Below are 22,951 nucleotides of genomic sequence, written 5' to 3'. Positions count from 1 at the left end.
TTAGCAGTGAACTTTTATTCTTTTTTAATATGGAAGAAGATAGGGAATATATATATATATATATATAATTTACATTTGGTGCAATTTGTACAAATCATTAATGTAAGTTGACAAAAGTTAGATTAAAAACAATATAATGCTATACAAAATCATCATCATCATCATAATAAACAATTGACCGACTAAAAATATCTCTTGAAAGTTCGGTTGCAAGCTTGCTGTTTCAGCTTTAAAAAGGAATCAAATACTCTGTATGAATGCTACAATTCTTCACACATGATACACGTATCAATTAAAATTAAAATTTTTATAGGAAGGTGCTCCTACGGAGAAAGCTTTAAGTAATAAGTTTTTCATTATTCCATTAAAATTTTTTTATGAAAAAAAATCGGCTTATCCAATAGTGATACTGAAAAAGAATTGTTCAAAAGACAAACTACTTTCATCCTGTCCTCACATCATATTTAAAAGCCATATAAAACTGAATTTTAAGAAATAAAAAATTCTGTGTTTTGTAAGTTCCACAAATGACAATTTGAAACTAAAGCTTATGCATGAAGTTTATTTTTCAGCGTTATCTATAAGCAATTTGCATTTGAAGAATCAGCATGCCTACCTCATATTAACAACATTCATAACCTTTAGCTCAAAAGTTTGTAGAAAGATCATGTTAAGCGAGCGAAACTTGCAGTAACTAAATCTGGTTAATAAAGAGCTTTGGTATACTCTCTATAAAAGAAATGCACTCAGTAACATCATGTGGGGCAGCATAGTTCACATTGTAGGACAAATGGAATTAAATTTATCTTTCAGCCATTCGGTGGGATGCAGCATTTTGGGAAAAAAAGAGATGGTTACACAGGGCCAACTTTTTCAGAGAGTTTAAGTTATCCTAAACCATATGACAACTAGTTTGTGACAAGGACTGACTAAGAGTCCCTTTCAGCTAGTGCTTTCATGAATGTCAAGAGCAGTGAAGCAAATGTGTGCATTACGATGGATGTTTGTAGAGACATTACGCTTATTTCGGAAGCAGGCAAGATGAAAAATTAACAACGCTTTCGCCGGGAATCGAACCGCGGATTTCTGGAATACCGTCCCAGCGTACAGAACCACTACACCACGAAGGCACGCTAGGAAGGCCGGAAAAATACCTTATATGTTCTTTTTAAGGTGATCAGCAGTAATTATTCACATTTGAGACATAATTAATCCATAAGCATTTCCCAAAGTAAGAATATGTTATTCGCCAAAATTTAAATTAAAGCTATCTTGGGAGCATTGTTGTTGTGGCTGATCTCATTTGTCTGACATAACTACAGTCCGCAGTCCAGTTCCGCCCCAATTTTGAAGTATAGAACCCCACGGAACGGATCCAAGGGTTTCTCCTCCTTCTTCCCTTTCGACCAAACCACTCGAGAAGACTTCAGGCTCCCCATACATACTGTGCCGCACAGATACTATACATTTACAAAGATCCATGCTTTCTCCAGGATTCGAACTCGGATCCTTCGGTACGGCAATTAACATCACTAATCACTATCCCATCTGGGCGGCTCGGCTAATTTAAACATATAAAGATAGAATTTCTTTGAGCAATACGTCCGTGGAAAACGTTTTGGTAAAAGTTTAGGGTGCCCCTTGGTTTTGGCGATTCTTTTTTGACGCCAAGATCGGCGCCTGGAAGGCACAATTTCAAGATGGCCGCTACACAAAACCAAAATAAGAAGTCAAAAAATTGCACAAACTCTGTGTCCATGTACACACCGATCTGTTTTGAATTAAAAAAACATCCTAGAATTGCACAAACTAGGCAGTGCGCACTGCCTTAAATTTGTCCATGTACACATCAATCTATTTTCATTTAAATAAAATCAGGAAGCTAAAACACAGTTAAAACTATCATGGTAACCAGAAGTGAGGTTTCATCGCCAAAATTAAAAAAAAAATTGTCGCTAATCGAAGGGACACCCAATTGTACACTAGAGCCAACTTTTTTATCTCACTGACACTCTTTTCCTTGTAGAACATTAAAAGAATTATCAGAGGCGAAAAAAATTCTTATTGTTATCTTTAAAAGAAAGAATAAGAATTTATTCTTATAAGAAATAATAATTAAAAGTATTTTATGATGAATATCAAATTAGAATTAAAAGATATTAAACTTAGAAATAATTATTAATTAAAAAACTCGCGGAAAATACGAATTACAGTTAAGAGTAGTAAGAAAATTAGAAAACTCCCGTTTTTCTAATTTTGAAATCTAATTTTACAATTTCTATCAGCTTATAAGTAATTAGAAAAACAAACTGCGAAATTGCATTGCAGTTTTACAAACGAAAATGAAGGTAATACAAAACTTGACAGCAGTTCTTTATGCAATAGCTTAGGGATTGCCAAACAAAACCTCAGCAAGACTACGAAACAAAACATTTTGCTGACAAATCACCATCATTTCGACTCATATTGTATGTATGCAGGTTAATTAATGCCCGACGTCTACATCTGTTCTGTTTCAGAAACACTATCCCCATTTATTTAGTCATTCTGAGGTACCTATTTGATCAGCTAGAAGCAGCAGATGAAAGATAATGTGACGTCAGTACGGATACCCGCAGATTTCTCTGTTACAGAGCCAAGCATCAGTGCTCCAGTTTCTTCTGACCTAGTGAACGAAGCTCAAATATTAATACAGCTACATTTTTGGCAACAAGATTCAAATGAGAAAAGCTATCTTTTATGATATCATCTGGCCGTGTTTAAATACTATACGTAGAAATTCGTTGAATGTTTAAAGAAGCATCCATGAAGATACTTTCATAAAAGTGTTCTTATATCTTTCTCGATTAATAAATGTCCATTAGAAACCGACTGTACAAGGTAACATAAACCGATGCCATTCTCGATAACTGAAAACTCGAAATAAAAGGCAAACTAGTTTTGAACTTCCAGCCAATTTATATATAGTATAGCATTACTTCTAAGTGTGTTGAGACATTTTGTTGCAAAAAAACGAAGACAAATATATGTTTACAGTTTTTTGTAGGCCATATTTTTTTATACAACTATATGAATAGTAGCGGTTACACATAGAGTAATTTTAATTACATTTTAACATGAATTCTTTGCCTCAGCTCAAAATCTGCGACAATAAAAGAAAAAGTTTGACTGTGTTTTGTGTGTGTCAAATAGCATCAGAAATGAAAAAGGCCTGGGCGAGTCATACATAACTTATTTTTCTGAAGGATGTTGGATGGATTTTTTGCACGTATCTTCACTTAAAATAATCTAGTTATTTAATATAAAATTTTAGTTCTCCCACCATTGGAAATGTCAGAAAATTAAAAAAAAAAAAAAAAAAAAAAAGAAACCTGAAACGTTTCAGATTTTGAATTACGTCCAAAGGGGCGTTCTTTTAACATTTTGCGTGTTCCCTTCATTTATTAAATATCATGTTCTTCGCACTTAAACCATAAAATTCAGTTCAAGAGCAATATCGCAAAATAATTTTAAACTGAGCATATCTTTAGAATTTCCGATACACACTCTCATGCGCTGGAGATAAAAATTTTTTTTTCTGTACAACGTTGCCATTGCTTGCTTTGAAATCCTTGAGTTTATTAATTAAAAATTCGTTAAAGGTTTAAAAATATAAAATCGATAATAAAACAAATTCCAAATTTCAATTTTGGGCTTCCGGATGCCCAAATTTGAAGTAGGATTACGTCATTCAAAATTAGATGGCTCTAGGTACCATTGTTTGATCACAATGCGAGAAACATACATACATTTATGCAGATTCTTTATTATTTAATTTGTTCAAATATAATACAGGGCGATAATATTTGGTGGCAACAATTTGAAAAGGGAAATGGACATTCCGAGTAATTCGACGCAAAATCGCAAAACGAAAACAATAGTCCCTCATAGGGACAAAGCCCCTTTGGACTAAAAACTTATTTTTTTTTTTAAATTTTCGGCGATTGTTTTTAAAAATCAACTTCAGTGTTTCGAAATTTCGACATCGGAAAATTTATTTCTCGTAATAATCTTTAAGTAAAATTGCCCTTTCGACCTCATTTAAAACAAGAATTGACCATAAAACTATTAATTAAACAACTTCTTTCTTTCTTTTTAAAGCCCAGTAGCGTTATTAATCTCGAAACTCAATTTTTTGTCCATATTACTTTTGTGTACGAATCACTTTTCAAAAATTTGATTGCAAATATTATCGCGATATAGTATAAATAAAATTAAATAATGAAGCATATGTATGTACGTATGTATGTTTCTCGCACTGCAGAAAGATGATCGCCCATAGACCGAATTTTTCGTACACGTAATCTTCCACCCGAACATGGACACCTCGAAAAATTTGAATTTCGAATTTGTTTTTGATTTATGCCATATTTTGTACTGATCTGACGATTTTTTATTTAACAAGCTCAGCGATTTAAAAACGAGGAATGGCCACACTGTTCGACACAAAACACTTTTATCTCCAGCGCGCCAGACTACTTCCATTTGGCAAAATGTAAGATTTTTAGCTTTTAATCTTTTTTCTATAAATTAGGCCATTGAAAACGATGTATTGCCACTGCCTCAAATAGAATACTCGTACATATTATCTCCAGTCACCAACGTGTTGCCATTCAGTAAAGCGTAAGATATACAATTTAATTTTAACGATCAATAAAGGCTATTTAATTTTAAAATTTAATCTTTTTGTTACTGAGTAGCAAACCAAATGGTTAAAAAAAGTCATACACGCAATTCTTTAAAAATATTTTTTCAACTTTTTAATCTGATTGATTTAAATAAAAATTCCTTTAAATAATAAGATGTCTAATTTGAAATATTAAATATTTTTATGAAATGACATTAGCTGCTCTCATTAAAATTATTGCACACGTTTTCTTTTTATGTGATAACATTTTGGTTGCTCGAGCGGTTAGTTTTCAAAGAAATAATATAGCCAATATAAATATGTATTGGGCAAATCCTAATATTCTACCGGGAATCCTAAACATACGCTGTTTTTAAATATTTTAAAACTAAGAGTAAGGGTGAAAGAAGCAAAGCTTTATAAAAAAGCTAAAAAGACAAAAAATTGTGTTAGTGGGAGTGAATCCAAGAGCAGGTTAGTAATCTGTCGAGAGCATAAATAACTTTAACGAATTCTCTAAGATGTTAAAATATGAATCTTTTCAAATTTTCTTTCTTAGGTTTTTTCCTTTTGGTTTTCTAAACAGCACCATTTAGCTTCTTTACTAGGAAGTTTGACAACTGTTTAGGTATCAGAATATCGGCAAGTGTAACGTCTTTTTTCTGTCAAAATGCAAAAGTCGTCATTCTGAGACAGATAAAACTATCTATATTAAAATTGTTGAGTGGATTTCCTATGAATCGCAAAGTAGTTACGGCAAAGCATTTATGAATTAAAAAAAATTGACTTTTCATTACACTTACCGACTCACCATGAGCAATGCGAAGCTTCGATCAATAAAGGCTGCTATATTCAAGTCCCAGAATAAAGTCATGAAATGCTAGAAGCGCATGCTACAGCAACATTCAAGCATTTCGGGTTACAGGGCAATGAAGGTCAATAATAAGAAGACTGGTAGGCTAGCTGCCTTCACATCTTCTTGTCACTGAATATTCTGTTTGAAGAACTGTAGCTTCCAAATCCTTTTTCCACAGATTCCAACAGCTTATGTTAAAGATACTGTTCAAAGGATCCATGTCATTGCAATCTGGAGCGTGTCCATCTTCTTGGGGATGAAGATATTCTTCTTCTCTTACTGGTTGTGGTTCGCATTTCGAATACATATTGTGACATCTGTTTGACTGTAGTCTTTCCTGTTATCTTTATAATCTATTCTATAATGAATGTTTCGCATTTTACCGAAGAAGTTTGGTAATTTACCGAGCTACCAATATCAAATTAACATTTTCTGACAAACCCTAACCATTGCCTTTTTAATCGTAACAACCTGGAATTATATTTGTTGACCACTGCTTTGTTGAGCCGATGTTTCTACATTTATCTTCAGATGGTACATTTGTAAGGATCTTAAGTTTTACTAACGTTAATTTTTATTTTAAATCTTTACTGTCACTTCTTATTTTCTACTTCCGGCCAGAATTAAAAGCTTTAACTTATTTATGCAAATTTGTCTGGCGAACGCCAAGTACTTAAGTTGTGGCTTTTTGCCAAGCGAGAGAGAGGAAGGAGTTAGTCGAAGCAGGCCGCTTGCCTTAGCAGTTTTACTCGGTTGCTGGTTGCCTTCCAGGCCAGAGGTTTAATCCTCTTGATAATTTTAAACGTATTGTAGTGTTAACAGTTCTCTGTACTACATACGGCTTCCTGTTAATATGCGGCCAATCTTCCACGTAGGCCCTTGTTTATTATTCCAAATTTAAGTTAGAGTTTAGTTAATATTTTTATATTCTTACGTTCAGACCACAAGTGGTTGGTCTCTGTATTCCGAAGTACGGAAATTATTGTAAAGAGTGAAAAATAAAGGGTTTCGTATACCCTTCCTGTGTATCTTGTCTACTTCCCACATTTATTGGACACAGCTTTAGTAAGCTCCCTGTTCCGAGTCAGGTCTTTGCATGTTCCCAAAGAAAGTAAGGCGGAACATTGAACCTGGTAGTGGCGCCCAACGAAGAAGAATAACCATGGCCGAGTTTCAAGAAGAACCTGTGCTGCCTGCAGAAGCGGCTCAGAATCCAGAAATGCCAGCTGCCGCCCTGGAAGGATTTGGTTACATCGTCCAGACCATGTGCGCTTCGATGAAACCAAAAGCAACATTTAATGGAAACTCACCGGTAACCAGTTTTTTGGAAAAACTAGATGACCACTTCATGATGTATCCCGTGCACGAGTTCCAAAATGTCACCTTAGCTACCAGCGCTTTGAGGGGCCAAGCGCTTAATTGCTTCAAATGCATAGGCAGAAGTCTCTTGGGTCAAGCAGGAAGTCCCATCTATACTTACGAAAATTTCAAGACTGCCCTAGTAAAAGCCTTCCCTGTCGTAAGGGATCGTGCGAAATTAGAAACGGAACTTTTCAGCATATATCAGCAAAGAATCGAAAATCTTTCCACCTTTATTTTAAGAAAAATTCACGTCTTCAAACTCTTGTATGGAAACCGTCCGTATCCTGAGATAATTCAAGTGATTTTGCCGAGGTTACTTCCCCAAGTACAAGACTTAAGACTTATTGAATTAAGGAATCCGACTACACTGGAAAAGTTATTTGAGCTAGCAATCCAGTTTGAAAGTCGAAGAACGGCGGACATTGAAAGAAGACGCTAGTATGAAAAACGACACCAATTTGGTGCGCCAAGACCACAGCAAAGTCAAGAACACGGCTACGGAAGCAAAGCGAATCAATGGGCAAGGAAACCCGAGCATCCAAAAACAGCCGGCGAACGTCGACAGTTCAGTAGCAATCCAGTAAAAGAGTCTCAAGGCCAGTGGAAAAAGAAGAAAAGCATGGAAAGAAAAAAGGATTTAAACTAAAACGGATTTCTGCTGACGGGAGGGTGCGGAAATCCGAAGGCCAAGAAACCCCCCCTTCCTTCAAGTTAAATACAGTAATGGTGAAAAATTTGACTCTTCCGAAGATTGAAGTGTTGGTGAATAACATCCCAGCCACCGCACTCCTGTATACAGGCGCGCAGTGTTCCTGTGCGGCAGAAGATTTTTTAGGAAGTATTTTCGGAAATACCGCATATATAATTCGGATAATACGACAGTGTTAGCTGCGCAAGGAGAAAGATGTAAGTGCATAGGTAAATTACCGCTATACGTTCGTATCAAGGACGAACAAGTAAAAATTATGTTTTTTATAGTAAAGAATCTGCAAGCACATATCATCTTAGGAATAGATTTTCTTTCAGAGCCAGAAGCAACGCTGGATTTTAATGAAGCGTCCCTTAAGCTGACGATGAAACCAGTTCGAGAAGAAAAATCGGAACCGCCAATATTAAACCTTGATCACCTGCCTAAGAAAGAGCAACAAAGAATCCGACAAGTGGTAAGTGAATTTGCTTCGTTATTTTGTGATATTCCAGGATTTACTCAAGTTACTAACCATAGTATTTACACCGGAGATTCAATGCCAGTTCGCCACAAAGCATACCGGTATGATAAGAATAAAGAAAAATAGAATGGCACACTGGCGATATGCTACGTAAAAAGATTATAACGCCCATCTCAAGTAGTTATGCTAGCCCGGTGGTTTTATGTAAGAAAAATAATGACTATCCATTGACACATCCTAAAAGGTGGCGATTCGCGATTCACTACCGTAAATTAAACTCCATAACTAAATATTCGGTATATCCGTTACCTATTATTGAAGAAATTCTAAGGAACATAACATCGACCAAATATATGACGACTTTAGACTTAACGACTGGTTATTTTCAAATAGGAGTTAGGCCTGAGGACGTGCCCAAGACTGCTTTTATAACCAAGTCTGGCACTTATGCATTTCTGCGTATGCCGTTTGGCCTTTCAGGGGCACCGGCAACATTTCAGCGATGTATGGACATTGTGTTAAGGCCTGTTCTTGGAAAGTCCACATTTATCTATTTAGACGATATCATTATTACTAGTGATAATCTCGACCAACATGTACAGGATTTAAGACAGGTGTTTTCATTATTAAATGAGGCCGGTCTAAAAGTTAATGTCGAAAAGTGCAAATTTGCAGCCCCTGAATTAAAATATTTAGGTTACAAAATATCTCAGAAAGGAATCAAGACAGACGAATCAAAAATAATCGCTGTGCAAAAGTATCCGCCGCCAAACACGGCGAAGAAGCTCTCTTCTTTTCTAGGACTTTGTTCATATTATAGGTCCTTTATAAAAGATTTTGCAGCTATTGCTGAACCATTGTTAAAATTAAAAAGGAAAAAGGCAAGATTCTCGTGGACGGCCGAAGCCAATAGTGCTTTCGAAAAATTAAAGCAAGCATTAACGCAAGCCCCTGTGTTGAAATTTCCTGAAAAGGATGAGAATTTAGAAATTTCAGCGGATGCTTCGGATTATGCGGTAGGAGCGGTACTTTCGCAAAATCAGCAGCCCGTGGCATTTTTTAGTCGAACTTTAAATCAATCACAAAGAAATTATCCCGCGACTGAGAGAGAGGCACTTGCAGTTCTGTTAGCAGTGCAAAAGTTCCGAGTCTATTTTGGAAGAGCGCCAATAACAGTGTATTCTGATCATGCGGCGGTAACTAGATTGTACTCAGGGAAAAACTTATCCCCAAGGTTAATAAGATGTACACTCAAGCTACAAGAATATAATCTGGTAATCAAGCATACCCCCGGAAAGGAAAATATCGTAGCAGATGCCCTATCCAGAATAAAAATAGATGAAGAAGGTAATACTGTAAAGGTGGCAATGCTCACAGCATGTACAATAAATTCCCGAGAAACTGTAATAACCGAACTGGGTAAGGATCCTGAGTTTGGAAACATTTATGAGTATTTAAAGGATCCTGAAAATTTTAGCCACCAAGATATTGTGGCGATAAGAAATAGGGCGGCCCATTACGAACTAATAGATGGTCTATTATTTTATACAAAAATTAAAAATTCCAACAACGAATTTCGACCTGTTATCCCAGCTAGTCTTAGATTAAATATCCTGCAAGAGCTCCATGACAGCCCTTTAGCTTCTCATGCTGGTATTCGAAAAACTACTCAACGCGTACGCGAGGCAGTCTACTTTCCTGAACTGCAAAAGTTAACAAGGGCGTATGTCCAGTCCTGCCCAACATGTCAAGCAGTTAATTATATTAATTTCCGCCCGGCCGGGTTTCTAAATAGTATTAAATCCGAATTTCCAAATGAAATAATTGGCATCGATTTATTGGGCCCTTTCCCAAAAAGTCAGTTAAATAAAAGTCGATATCTCCTTGTTATGGTTGATCATTTTAGTAAGTGGACCGAAATTGTTCCCTTAAAACGAGCCTCCGCGAAATTAGTTACTGATTCTATTTTAAATAAATATATTTTAAAATACGGGGCGCCCTAAAAGTTATATCGGATAATGGTCCTCAATTTGTAAGTAATATATTTGAAGACATGTGCCAAAAACTGGGCATACGTCATTTAAAAATGGTCCCGTATCGGCCGCAATCAAATATAGCGGAACGGGTCAATAGAAATGTAGTGAAAATTATCCGTAGTTATGTTAAAAATTTTCATAAAAGCTGGGATAACTATGTCAATGAATTTGCTTTCGCCCTTAGGACCGCAAAACATGATACAACGGGCAAAACTCCTGCTGAGTTATTTTTAGGCAGAAAGATTATAACGCCGTTAGCTAAATTATTTTATGTTCAACAAAGAGCCCCAGAATTTAAAATGGGTGATATAGAAAAATTAATTAAAGAAGCAAAAAAGAACACGAAGTAGCACAGAGAAAACAAAACCTCTATTCTGATATGAAACGACGGGGAGTAACTTATAAAGTAGGAGATGAAGTATTAAAAATTAAGCATTCACTTTCTTCAGCACCAGAAGATAAAACCGCCAAATTTTTTCCACGATTTGAAGGACCATATGTCATAGAAAAAATAACTCAGGCTGTAGTGGTGTTGAAAGCCAGGAATATTGAAACATGCTCCGCAAACATTGACCAAATAAAACCATACTATGACCGTAATAAAATGCAAATATTTACAGATCTTTTGCAGGATCCGGCACGGCAGGCACGGCAGGCACAAGCTCCAGAGGTGGAACAACGCCAAGCACAAGGACAAGCCATTAGGAGGCAGGAGCAATTGAAAAGAAAGTTTCCCCGTTGGAAAATTGAAGGTAACAAGAAAAAGAAGCCGTTCCACCGACCACAAAAGAGAGCGCACGACCACCCCCAGAATGAAGAAGGGAGAAGTACGACGAATGCAAAGAGAGCCAGGAGAAATAACGGCAACTATAACCCGGCTCCCAAACGGAAGATCTACTCATCGGACAGGACTCTCCGCAGCAAATGTCGCCGAATTGCGGAAGGGCCACCAGCGGCGGAGGAAAAGATACAAGGAAAATTTGAACGGCCAGCAACGAGGTCCAAGCAGGAACGAGAGAGAAGTGTCCCGGTTCCGCCAAGACCAGCGGCCATCAAACGGCCAGGACCACAGGCAGATGCGAAAAAGAAGGTATTCAAGGGTGACCGAACTGGAGGGAAAAGAAAGCTTCTAGAGGAAGGCACTGAAGGGCGAGCCCGCACAAGAAGGAGGATAAATCAAACTAGAATCTTCGCTACCTTCCAGGACTGGGCTGAGAAAAGAATGTCCGAATATCACAAAGATAAGTAAAATTTTATGTTACTTTGCAAACTTAAGTTAATCTTTCATTCTTACTGCAGGTGGCAGATTTCAAGACGTTTTACCTCATGTGAGGTCTACCTTTATCGCCAAAAAAGTGAGAAATGAGTTGTTACCTATTTTGGTATTATGTTTTTCAATTACTCGCGAGTAAAACTAAAGTTGATGTATAATAGGATTGTGTAAATACTTGAATATTGTAAAAGTTATTGTATAAATTTTATTTAAAAGATTCTGGCAAGAAAGAAGTTTTGGTCTGAAAGACTTTTGAAATGTAGTGTTTCAATGTAGAAGAATTGGCACTTGCTTGGAAAAGAATAGAAGTTAACAATGTACTACTAATGTATGTTTTAAAATGCGTAAAATTAAAGGCATGTTAATATGTTCTTATATACAATGTGAACTGTTATTTTAAATGTTAAGAAATACTGTGATATGGTAAAAGTGAAAGTAATGCCAAAGATTTTAAACTTATTCGTGTGACTGGAAAAAAAAAAAAAAAAAGAGAAAAGTATTGTGAATATGTGTTAAAGGTTGAATGAATGTAGTTAGGCTCTCTGACGTTACACTTCAGAGTTAGCCACTTTCAGAATAGTACCTCAGGGTTAAAGATGAAGATAGGGTGTGTTACGAGGTCTTGTTATGTTGAATTTTAACACGTTAGTGTTTTGATTGTAGGAGGCAGTGTTGAACACGTATATATATAAACACATTCGTGGTTGGTGTTTTCTTTTACAACACATGTCAGAGAGCACGGGGAGAGATAATTAAAATAAAGTCATGAATGAAATAAGAATGTTAAGAGAAATATAAATATTCATGTTACTTGCCATTTAATTGTGTAACATTTCATTAAACTAGTTTTCCTTCCAGAGCAGATTTGAACTAAAAGCTCCTGTTTAGATGCAGTACAGATGAAAAGTGGTTGTCCGTGGAGCTGATAATGTAAAAACAAATTTTTTTTTAAATTTCTAGTTTCTAGTGAGAAATGTTTGTAAAAGATTGGCCTCGCGTTAGATTCTAGAGCTAAAAGTTTTCAACAAGGTCGTTTTAGACCTCAGTTTCAAACTAATTAACTCTGGCGGGAAGTATGTAAGAATCTTAAGTTTTACTAACGTTTATTTTTATTTTAAATCTTTACTATCACTTCTTATTTTCTACTTCCGGCCAGAATTAATAGCTTTAACTTATTTATGCAAATTTGCCTGGCGAACGCCAAGTACTTAAGTTGTGGCTTTTTGCCAAGCGAGAGAGAGGAAGGAGTTAGTCGAAGCAGGCCGCTTGCCTTAGCAGTTTTACTCGGTTGCTGGTTGCCTTCCAGGCCAGAGGTTTAATCCTCTTGATAATTTAAACGTATTGTAGTGTTAACAGTTCTCTGTACTACATACGGCTTCCTGTTAATATACGGCCAATCTTCCACGTATGCCCTTGTTTATTATTTCAAATTTAAGTTAGAGTTTAGTTAATATTTTTATATTCTTACGTTCAGACCACAAGTAGTTGATCTCTGTATTCCGAAGTACGGAAATTATTGTAAAGAGTGAAAAATAAAGGGTTTCGTATACCCTTCCTGTGTATCTTGTCTACTTCCCACATTTATTGGACACAGCTTTAGTAAGCTCCCTGTTCCGAGTCAGGTCTTTGCATGTTCCCAAAGAAAGTAAGGCGGAACATTGAACCTGATACATTTAGTACCCGTTTGTCATTGCTGAACAACATTTCTTAACTTTTTTAACTACACCTTTCCCGTTATATGGTCACATGGCATTTTTACTCCAAAGAAGCAATTTGCCCTGAAGGACTATTAAATTCGTTTTGGCATTTTGCGTTGAAAACTTTAAAAGACTGTATCACTTTTCAAATCGTTGCCACCATATAATATCGCCCTTTCCTATATTTAAAGAAATTAAATAATGAAGAATCTGCGTAAGTGTGTGTATATTTCTTGCATTTTGATAAAACAACGGTACAACCAAAATTTGATTAACGTAATCTTCCATAGAATATTGGCATGTGGAAGGCCTAAACTGAATTTGAAATTTGTTTTATTATCGATTTCAGATTTTGTAACACTTCAACAAATTTTTGATTAAAAAACTAAACGATTTCAAAGCGAGCAATGGCAACGCTGTAAAAAAAATTCTGCAGCGCGCGAGATTCTGTATCGAAATTCTCATTAAAAAATTTATTTGCGATATTGCTGTTGAACTGAATTTTATAGTTTGAGTACGCAGAACATTTATTTATTTAATAAATAAAGGTAACACGCAAAACGTTAAAAAAAATCTGATGTGTACACCACATGACTTCCTTGTACGGAATATTAAATTATACGCACTTTTCTTGCATTTCATTTAAACTTATTGGATTGAATTAAATCTACTTTGCCGACAGCGCATAAACCACAATAGAATAAATGAATTCTTTAAAATTCACTCTAGTATTTGTTTACCATAGCGACACTCTGGCGCTAGATTCACTTAAAAATTATTACTGTAACTAAATTTGTATTACTGTCAGTTTGCGCGCAGTGCTTCAGTACAAATTTTAAATTTCGGAAAATACTGCTAGTTTTTTCTTTATAAAACAAATTCTTATACACTATTAAATAAAATAAATAAAGAAAGATAATCATCTATGTATAAAAATGACACACTGAAAATTTCATATATGTATGACAAAAACAATTTGACTTATTAAAACTCGAAAATCAGCTAAAATTCTCACTTTTTGTGTTGCGCAAAAGTGATGACTCCACTTCAGTATTATATTTCGTTCATATTATAACTCAGAATGCACAAAATTTATATCATTTAAAGAATAGAATTATCTAATCGTTGCCACATGTTCTATTCAAATACTATAATAAAGGTAGAAAGATGTATAAAAGAAATTAAGCAAATAAAACAAAAAAGAAACAGTTTTTCACAGACGATTGAGTATTTCTCATTCAATTAATTCAGTTCTTACTTCGCGAGAAGGCAAAAATACATAAAAACTCAAAATATCTATATTAAAAATTACGAAGTAAATCTCAAACGGTTATTTCCTCGAAAAAATTCCAGAAAGAATTAAGCATGATTTAATTGGCAATAATAAATGAATGCGTTATCTTTGTTGTTGCCAAGCTAAGTTTCTCTAGATTGGCAACAAATTCATAGTTTAAAATGTAAACATGAATGGCCGCCATTAAAAACAGGCTTAGCGGCAATTAAACAACTTTAAAATTGCTGATAATTCTAAAAATATTGCACACAGATTTACTAAAGGCATAAAATCCTTAACCGGAAGATAAAAACAATATAATTCAATCATTTTTAAAGAAAAAAATGTACAATTTACAAACATATAAGAGTAAAGAAACTGAGATCACTGAGTGGATATATACGATCGATTGCAACTAAAATACGAGGTGCACATCTACATGTTATAGCAGTTCTATATACAAAATTTCAACGTTCTGAGGCTACTCGTTTTTGAGTTATGCGAGATACGTACGTACGCACGAACGTACGTACATACGTTCGTACAGACGCCACGAAAAATTCTCTTCAGAATTAATTTTAAAGCAGTTTTATAATTTTTTTGAAGGAAAAGAGTATTTTATTTTGTTCTTACGTACAGATATCACGCAAAAACACCGTTAATTGCATTCGATAGCGGTCAAAATGGATATTTTCGTTGAAATATGCTGCCTGAAACTTTTCGCGATTACAGTACTTCCATTTTACTTCGTACAAGGAAGTAAAAAACGCCTCTTTGGACTAATTTAAAACCTGAAACCTTTCAGATACTTTTTTTATTTACTTGTCTTCAGCCGCAGAATACACTGCAGCCGTTTTGCAAACTTATTCTAAGAAAGTGTGTATACAGACGAACAGACTTATGAGTTCACGGACACTTCCACAAATCATGCGTCTGAGATATTAGAAATGATATTAAATACCTTACGAAACAACATAAAATGCTAAATCCTAATTAATATTAATGAATTAATTAATCAACTTTTTATATAAGCTTAATTAATCAACTATTTATAAATTAACGAATTATGATTTTAGCCTTTAGTTTCATACCGAACAGCATCAGAATTATTGCCTTAAAATAAGGAAGCGATGTTAGAATGCGTAAGAGAAAGATTTAAATACTCCAAAACAAAAGACAGGGAGAGAGATAAATTAGAAAACGAAAAGTCATAGAGTCGAGTATTTAACCTTAAAAGGACCGGCTGGATATTCTGACAAATATACAAGAGCACATACACGAAGTTATATCTTAGTTACTTACATATTGCTTCTTGCTGTAAACATTTCTCGCCAACTTTATTTAAAATCGATTGCATTCTCTTTAGCCAATGTTTGATGTTTTAAAATACGCGCCGGTAAAATATCTGCGTTAGTTACCTTTAGTCTGTTTGCATTATCATATTTATTTTTAGACTATTAGCATTACATTACCAAAGTTTAATTTAAATGGTCTGTTATGTTAATTTAAAGATCCACAAGTGGTGGAAGTTTCGGCTGTAGCACAAGTTAAGCCTATTCTCCTAAGTATAATAAAGAAAAATTTTAATCTTCTTTTGTATTTGAGAGTTGTTTAAGACGTAGTGATAATTCGCTATTTGTCTAGCAGTGTCTCAGAACTTCCAGTTACAATCGAACCTTTCCAGGTTAGCGAGTCGGGGGGGGATAAATAAAAATAATCTTAAATATAAAATTGAAGCAAAGAAAATAAAATCTAAAAATTTTCAGACTTTATTTCAGACTGAAAAACACGCCCAAACGGACGTGTTTTTCAGTGATTTCGAAAGCATTTCGGCTAACGCCATTTTGGACTGAAAATATTTAAAAACAACATATGTTTAGAATTGCCGCACTGGAGATAAAATTGTTTTATTATCTACAGTGTTGCCACTGCTCACTTTGAAACCGTTGAGATTTCTAATAAAAAATGCGTTAAAGTTTTACAAATATGAAATATACAATAAAACAAATTCCAAATTCGGGCTTTCAGGTGCTCATATTTCGGTAAAGGGTTACGTTATTCGAAATTTGATGGCTGTAGGTACCGTTGCTTTTTTCACAATGCGAGAAACGTACATACATTCATGCAGATTATTTATTATGTAATTTATTTAAATATAATACAGGGCGATAATATTTGGTGGTAACAGTCTTAAAAAGTGATTTAGACTTTTAAAGTGATTTAACGCAGAATCCCATTTTGAGACTAATAGCTATTCTTGGCAAACGCCATTTGGGCTAAAAATGATTCGAGATTTTTCTTCTTAATACTGATCCAAAAGTTATTATCTGCTATAAATGTTCTTTCAATACTGGCTATTATTTCTATTTTTTAAGCTGCATATATTGGGAGATAAAATAATTGATAATATTAAATATAAGCATTATTACAAAAAATTATTAGATAATCTATCACACAACCTATTTTAAACTTCCGTTTTATGTTCCAGATAGGAATCTTTGAGATTTTTAACAGGATGGAAAACTGCTGAAACAGTATTTTTTTGTATTTTTTTCTGTATCAGACAATTTTAAAACAATACTTAATAGATAATTTAATCTTGAGTAAGGAAGCGATTTTATTTGCTACACATTTCCTTTATTCTTTGCAGTTAAGTAATTGTTTAGCGTTTTGTCATGAAACTAAATAAAATGTTCTACAGCACATGGTTCTTCCACTGAAATGGGTCCTCAAGTGATCGCTTAAAATATTTTCCTGCAGTCAAATATTTATAGGTTTCCTTATGCTACATTTCAGAAAAAATTTCTGGAAAAAGGAAAATTTTATTTCTTGTTCTAGAAATACCCATTACTATGAAACACAGTTTAGCAACTTCGCATTTAGTAAGATATTTGCTTTAACCATAGATAATTTCCTTCTTCCTGCCGACACGCTTATTAGTCATGACTGTTTCGTATAATGGAGCTGTAACTACTTTCCTGAAATAACTGTTCACATTTCTTAACGTTTCTTACGCAAGTTAAAGGAATATTTCTTTTCAGTGCCAATAATAGGGCAATATTTCTTTTCTTTGCTAAGGTATAGAAGTGCCATTCTTTTTTGTATAAGAATTAAAAAACTAATATCAGTTCGTCTTAAAAGTAAAATATAATTTAAAATAAAAGAAATATGAAATCAACTAACTTTGTTTTTTTGGTAGAAATCAGGGGTAGTTCTTTTTTCTGGAAATGGCGCAACTCTTATCAAGAAAATTATGTTTTAAAATAGGCAATTATTAAATGGATTACGTGATTTGGAAGATCAAAATTAATATATCTGAGAAAAAAATCTGTCAAATGCTTTAAAAAATTAGCAGTTGCATGAAATTTAGTAAATCCTGTAGAAAATTGATATTTTTAATTAATTCAAAATTTTCTTATCTGTTGAATCAGACAAACATTTTAATTTAAAAAGTGACTATTATTTAAACGAAAATAGATAGACATAAACAATTTCTTTTGAATTTCGTTTTCAAAATTTTCTTTTGAATTATGAAGTTCTTTTGTAAGTACAGTTGTCTTAGCTAGCGTATCTGACGAAATGTACATAGCTTTGTATGAGCGAACTCCAGTACCCTTTCGAAATAGAGAATAAGATTGCATGCGAATATTTTTCAAATATTTTATCTATAAATAAAAGTCTTTTGAAAAACCTTCTGCTATTTTACTATACGGCTAAAGTATTCTGAAGATGTTTATTTAGTTTATAAATAGCTAAATTTAATTATTACATTTACTCATAAAGAAAATCTATGTGTTTAATCTGATGTATAAAAATATAGAACATTAAAAAATACAGAAACAAAACAGAGTCACGAAAAGTAAATAACGAAAAGGAATTCCTCTCATTACACTCTTACCTTTTCTTGTTAAAAGGTTTAAATTTCAAGCTAAAATACTCTTTCAAAGGTAACTTATTTTTTATTTCTACGCTAAGCGATAGATTGTATAAAAATAACATAATTGGTTTTAACCTGATAATAAACTGAAATACATAATTCGATGTCCTTAAAAAACTGTAGTCTTCCTAGCATGTTTCTTAAAAAAGGACTTAAAAAAGGAAAAAAAATATTTGATGCGTTTGCTATTCCTCAATTTCATTCAAAGATATTTCTAGGTAAATATTAATTTTCAGGATGCTCACTCATTATATTGGGCGCCCACCAGCGGCCGAGCGGTAAAGACGCTGAACACTGGTAGTTCGGTCCGAGGTTCGAATCCCGCGAACGGGCTGGCTGCATGGGCGTTTTCGTGGTTTTCCCCATGTGTAACGTGTGTACGAGCCAGTTTCCCTTAGAAAGTCCTCCACGAAAGGCATCCCTCCCCTTAGGCAGATAGCCCTAGTGCGCTTTGCCATAATTAAATACACACACACATACACACACATTATATTGGTTAAGAACAATAACCCCCCAGTCACTCGTATATCACAAAGTGAATAAGTACTTACATTTAGGACTTTCCGTAGCACCATGTGATTGGAGTAATTGGACCATTGCTACATTTGTTGTCATGACGGCGAGGTCCAAAGGCGTGAAACCATCCCCGTTAACACTGTAAAAGAAAATGAAAAAGTAAATAAGAATTCATAACAATCAAACACTAATGATGAGGAAGCACGATCGGAGTATTGATTTCTGTTACTTGCGACTGTGACCTATTTATATTGCTGCAAGACTTCAAGATCATGGATTATAAAGGTCAATTCCATGCAAAATTAAACCGGATATTAGAATAAAGGTATATTAATATTTCAGGAGCTAAATTCGACTCCTTTTGAATTTGGGGAAAAATTTACAAAGAGAGGAGGATTTTAGCTCAGATGTATTTGCAGATTATGTTATTCATCATTTGCAAGCTATTTCAAGCCATTTTTATTAGAAGAGAAGCGTCTTTAGTGTATATATAAGTATTCATAATCATGTAAAACCCAGAAGGGGTTCCTATGGCAATGGCCCAATGAATCTCTTTCATTCTGCTTCAGATTCTCATTGATAAATATAATTTTCTGAATTTTATTTTGGTTTCAGGCTATACAAGATCTTTCCATCCAATCATTCCTTCCATTTTTATCCATTCATTTCCCTCCATTTTTAATGATTTGCTTTTATTACGCTTTTGATTTGTAATCAAAACTTACATATTCAGATATGAAGACTTGTAATTCGCCATTTCGAAATATTTTTCGTTCCTTTCTAAATTTAAAGACTTTGCATGAGTTAAACTTGTTTTAAGACAAAACGCTTTTAAGGTTTAAAACATGATATTTCACTTTAACGTGCATTCGCAGCATATCTTATCAGGTTGCATGCATTTTTGAATTACAAGTTATACTTGTAAGTTGAGGAAGATTGGGTTTGGATTTCAATTATTTCTATTTTATAACAATGCTTTGGTTTATAACTTGTCTTGTAAGCTGAGAACACTTGATAAAGGATCTCAGCTCATGAACTAGTTATTCTATTACAGCTTAGGGATATTACTTAAGAGCTCAACTTAGAAAACACACTAGGAATTTTAAGGACATTTTCAGATCCATTGCTTCTGCATTCACATTGCATATTATTCTATAGTAGCTCTCATCTTGTTTTGCTCCACTCTTAACTTCTCAATAAATATTAGAATGTCATTTGTTCCACTGCCCGAGACATTTTGTTTAAAAGAGTATACTTCAGTGAAAATATTTAATTTTATTACGCTATAAACTTTTGCGTTTCCTCATCATTACCATTCTGCAGAAAAAAAAGAACAGTTCTATATCTCCCGTTCTACTGGGCCGATTGACAAAATTCAAATTGCGTTTTTCATGCCTCGAAAGCGCGACTTAGAATATATATTAGCTTTATATATAGCATTGTTCTAACATAGGTATTTTGACACACAAATCGGACTTTTTCTGAAACAATACCAATTTTTTTCCATATTTCGATTCTACGACTCAAATTATGCCTAGATATTAAATTTTGTAAAATTTGGTGCGAAAATTTCGGAGAAATTCAAAAATATATCCTTGCTAAATTTTTTCAGTTTGCGTCAAGAATAATTCACTTGGCGAACTTCTTAATATATGACAACCCATTTTCTTTCCCTTGCATTACGCCGGAGCGGAAAAAAAGGCACCTCATTCCTGCCTTTTTACATTATGCATGAACGGAAAAAACGTCACATCTTTCCTACTTTCAAAGAATTTTAACAGTGTCTAAACCACCTTTGATATTTCATCGCTTTCAACAAATATGCGAAATTTCAAAACGCGCCAATATATAAATTCACGTATATCTTCAATAAAAGACTAATTTTTTGCAGGTATGCTTAGAAATACGTCTACTTTAAGATGATGATAAAAATTTTATATATTTCATTTTTTTTTTCATTCAAATTTTTTTGAACAATTTATAAAAATTATTTAAATAACAAATTTTAAAAATAAATCATAAAAATGGACGAATTATATTTGGAATGAACCTGAATTTTGAAATGTGAAAGGAAGAGTCAATTAAGTTTAATAAAAAAAAGAGAGATTAATAAATAGATACCCAAACTCAATTAACATTGAGGAGCTAAAATTTTGAGCAGCTAATTTTTTAAAAACTACTCGTGCAATTTTGACTTTTACAGAACTTGGTAGTTTGGCGTAATTTGAGTCATAGAATGGAAATATGGAAAAAAAACTGGTATGTTATTTCAGAAAAAGTTCGATTTTCTGTCAAAATATTATATTGGAACAATGCTATATATAAATCTAATATATATCCTAAGTCACGCTTTCGAGAGGTGAAAAATGCAATTTGAATTTTGTCAATCGGCCCAGTAGAACGGGAGATATAGAACTGTCTCTTTTTTTTTAGCAGTGTATATATAATTTGAGATAGATTTATTATATCTGACAAATGCATTTAATGTATTAATATATGACGAATTATTAGCTCTAATCACGAGACTTTTTATTAGCACATATATTCTTTAGTCCGTCTAATATAATCCATCTAATATTACGAAATTATTACTAAAAACGGAGATGCATTTATTGGCTAAATAAAATATATTAAGTCTTTCTCTGCCTACTAGAGCACATAATTTGCGGTACTATAAAGGATATTTAGGCTGAAAATATTTTCGAAATGTTTAACTTGCATTTTACATTGAACTCGTACACGTCATAAATTCAGTTTTTTACTTCCTTGTACAAAGTATTGTTTCCGCTCTGCACCGGTTCTCTCCTGCTTAAACGTGCTTAGTGCGGAGGCCTGATCGACTTAGGGAGACACTGAGGACAGAACCTCCCAACATCATGCCGTCCAGCAGCCCTTACCCCAGCTGGATTACAGCGCCACGCCACCGGTGCCGGTCAAGAAAGTATTGTAATCGTGAAAATTTCGGGTATCATATTTGAACGAAAACATTCATTTTAACCGCTATCGAATACAATTTAACGATGTTTTTGCGTACCATCTGTACGTATGAAAGGATAAAAGACTCTTTTTTCCACAGACTTCTCACGGGTCCACAGTAAGAGTATTCATATCAGAAAGCTGTTCTCACGTCCCCCATCTTAGGCTCACGTCGCCTTTGTTTGCATTCCTGCTATCAGTGGAAGTTACACATGCTATGCAAGGAATTTACAATTGTTCTTTTACAAAATAAATATTAATATTTATATATAATTTCAATTTCGAAATCAGGTCACCGGTTATCGTCACTGTTGTTGTAGTTGACAGTTTTATTCGAATTCTATAAAGTTGTGCACAATTCAATTCACCTTGAAACAAAATAAGAGGAAAATCACTTCCTACCTGAGATTTCGAAAAAAACTATCCCCATGCCCCCAAATGAAGCTTCTTCGGTCTGCTTAAAGCTAGGGCCAACACTGAAGGCACTTAAATTAGTATAATAATTAAGAACATTGAAAGTCTAAAAATTGTTCCCTCTATTATAACAAACGTGACAGAAAACGGTAATTTTGAATAAATATAAACCACTTTTTCGAAAATGAAAATATAACGAGGCTGAAAGTGATACTTTTTCATGAATAACTGGAATATAATTTTATTTAAAACTGCTTATTATTTGGGAGTAGATATTTTTAAGTATTTAAAAGTTGCGGATGTTTAAGCATAGAAAATAACTGTCGTAATATACATTTTTAGAACAATTTGTAAAATTTATAACACAAAATAAAGGGGGCTTGTACAATTAATTTAATGCCGCAGAAATCTCTATACTTTATAACTTGTCTTTAAGTACGAACCACGTGGCCATCAAATTCCATAGACATTGAATTCCTCTTTATAAACGAAACTAGTGAGGAGGTGTAGGTAATCACAGCAAGAATTCTTTGTTCACTTAAATCAAAGGCTAAAAATAGTTAAAATACTTATAACAAATATTAAATTATGCTACATTAAAGTTAATAATTTTCGGCGTAAAATGAATGGTCATGGGACTAATTAACAGACACCTGTGAACGTATTTAGGTTGATTTAAAGTATGTCCATAATTGCCAGACAGTAAACACTTTTCCATTACAACAAGTGAAACCTTATTAAAGCTTATAGTTATACGTTTTGTTCATCAAGACACG

General features: G+C 33.9%; 1 protein-coding gene across 3 annotated transcripts in view; it reads right to left on the bottom strand.

Moving 5' to 3' along the window:
• LOC118198837 (ankyrin repeat and fibronectin type-III domain-containing protein 1-like) overlaps positions 1–22,951 on the bottom strand; it is a 1,134,269-nt gene that overhangs the window by 116,829 nt on the left and 994,489 nt on the right. For all 3 annotated transcript variants that reach the window (XM_085812822.1, XM_085812824.1, XM_085812823.1), the window contains one exon: positions 18,821–18,924. In XM_085812822.1, the coding sequence (XP_085668948.1) occupies positions 18,821–18,924 (104 nt within the window). The remainder of the gene's footprint in view (positions 1–18,820; positions 18,925–22,951) is intronic.

Source organism: Stegodyphus dumicola, chromosome 3, assembly GCF_044657685.1.
Source record: "Stegodyphus dumicola isolate Sdum_Otavi_A_Nest chromosome 3, ASM4465768v1".
NCBI lineage: Eukaryota > Metazoa > Arthropoda > Arachnida > Araneae > Eresidae > Stegodyphus > Stegodyphus dumicola.
Note: the sequence above shows the minus strand (reverse complement) of the source record. Positions and strands in the feature narration are given on the sequence as shown.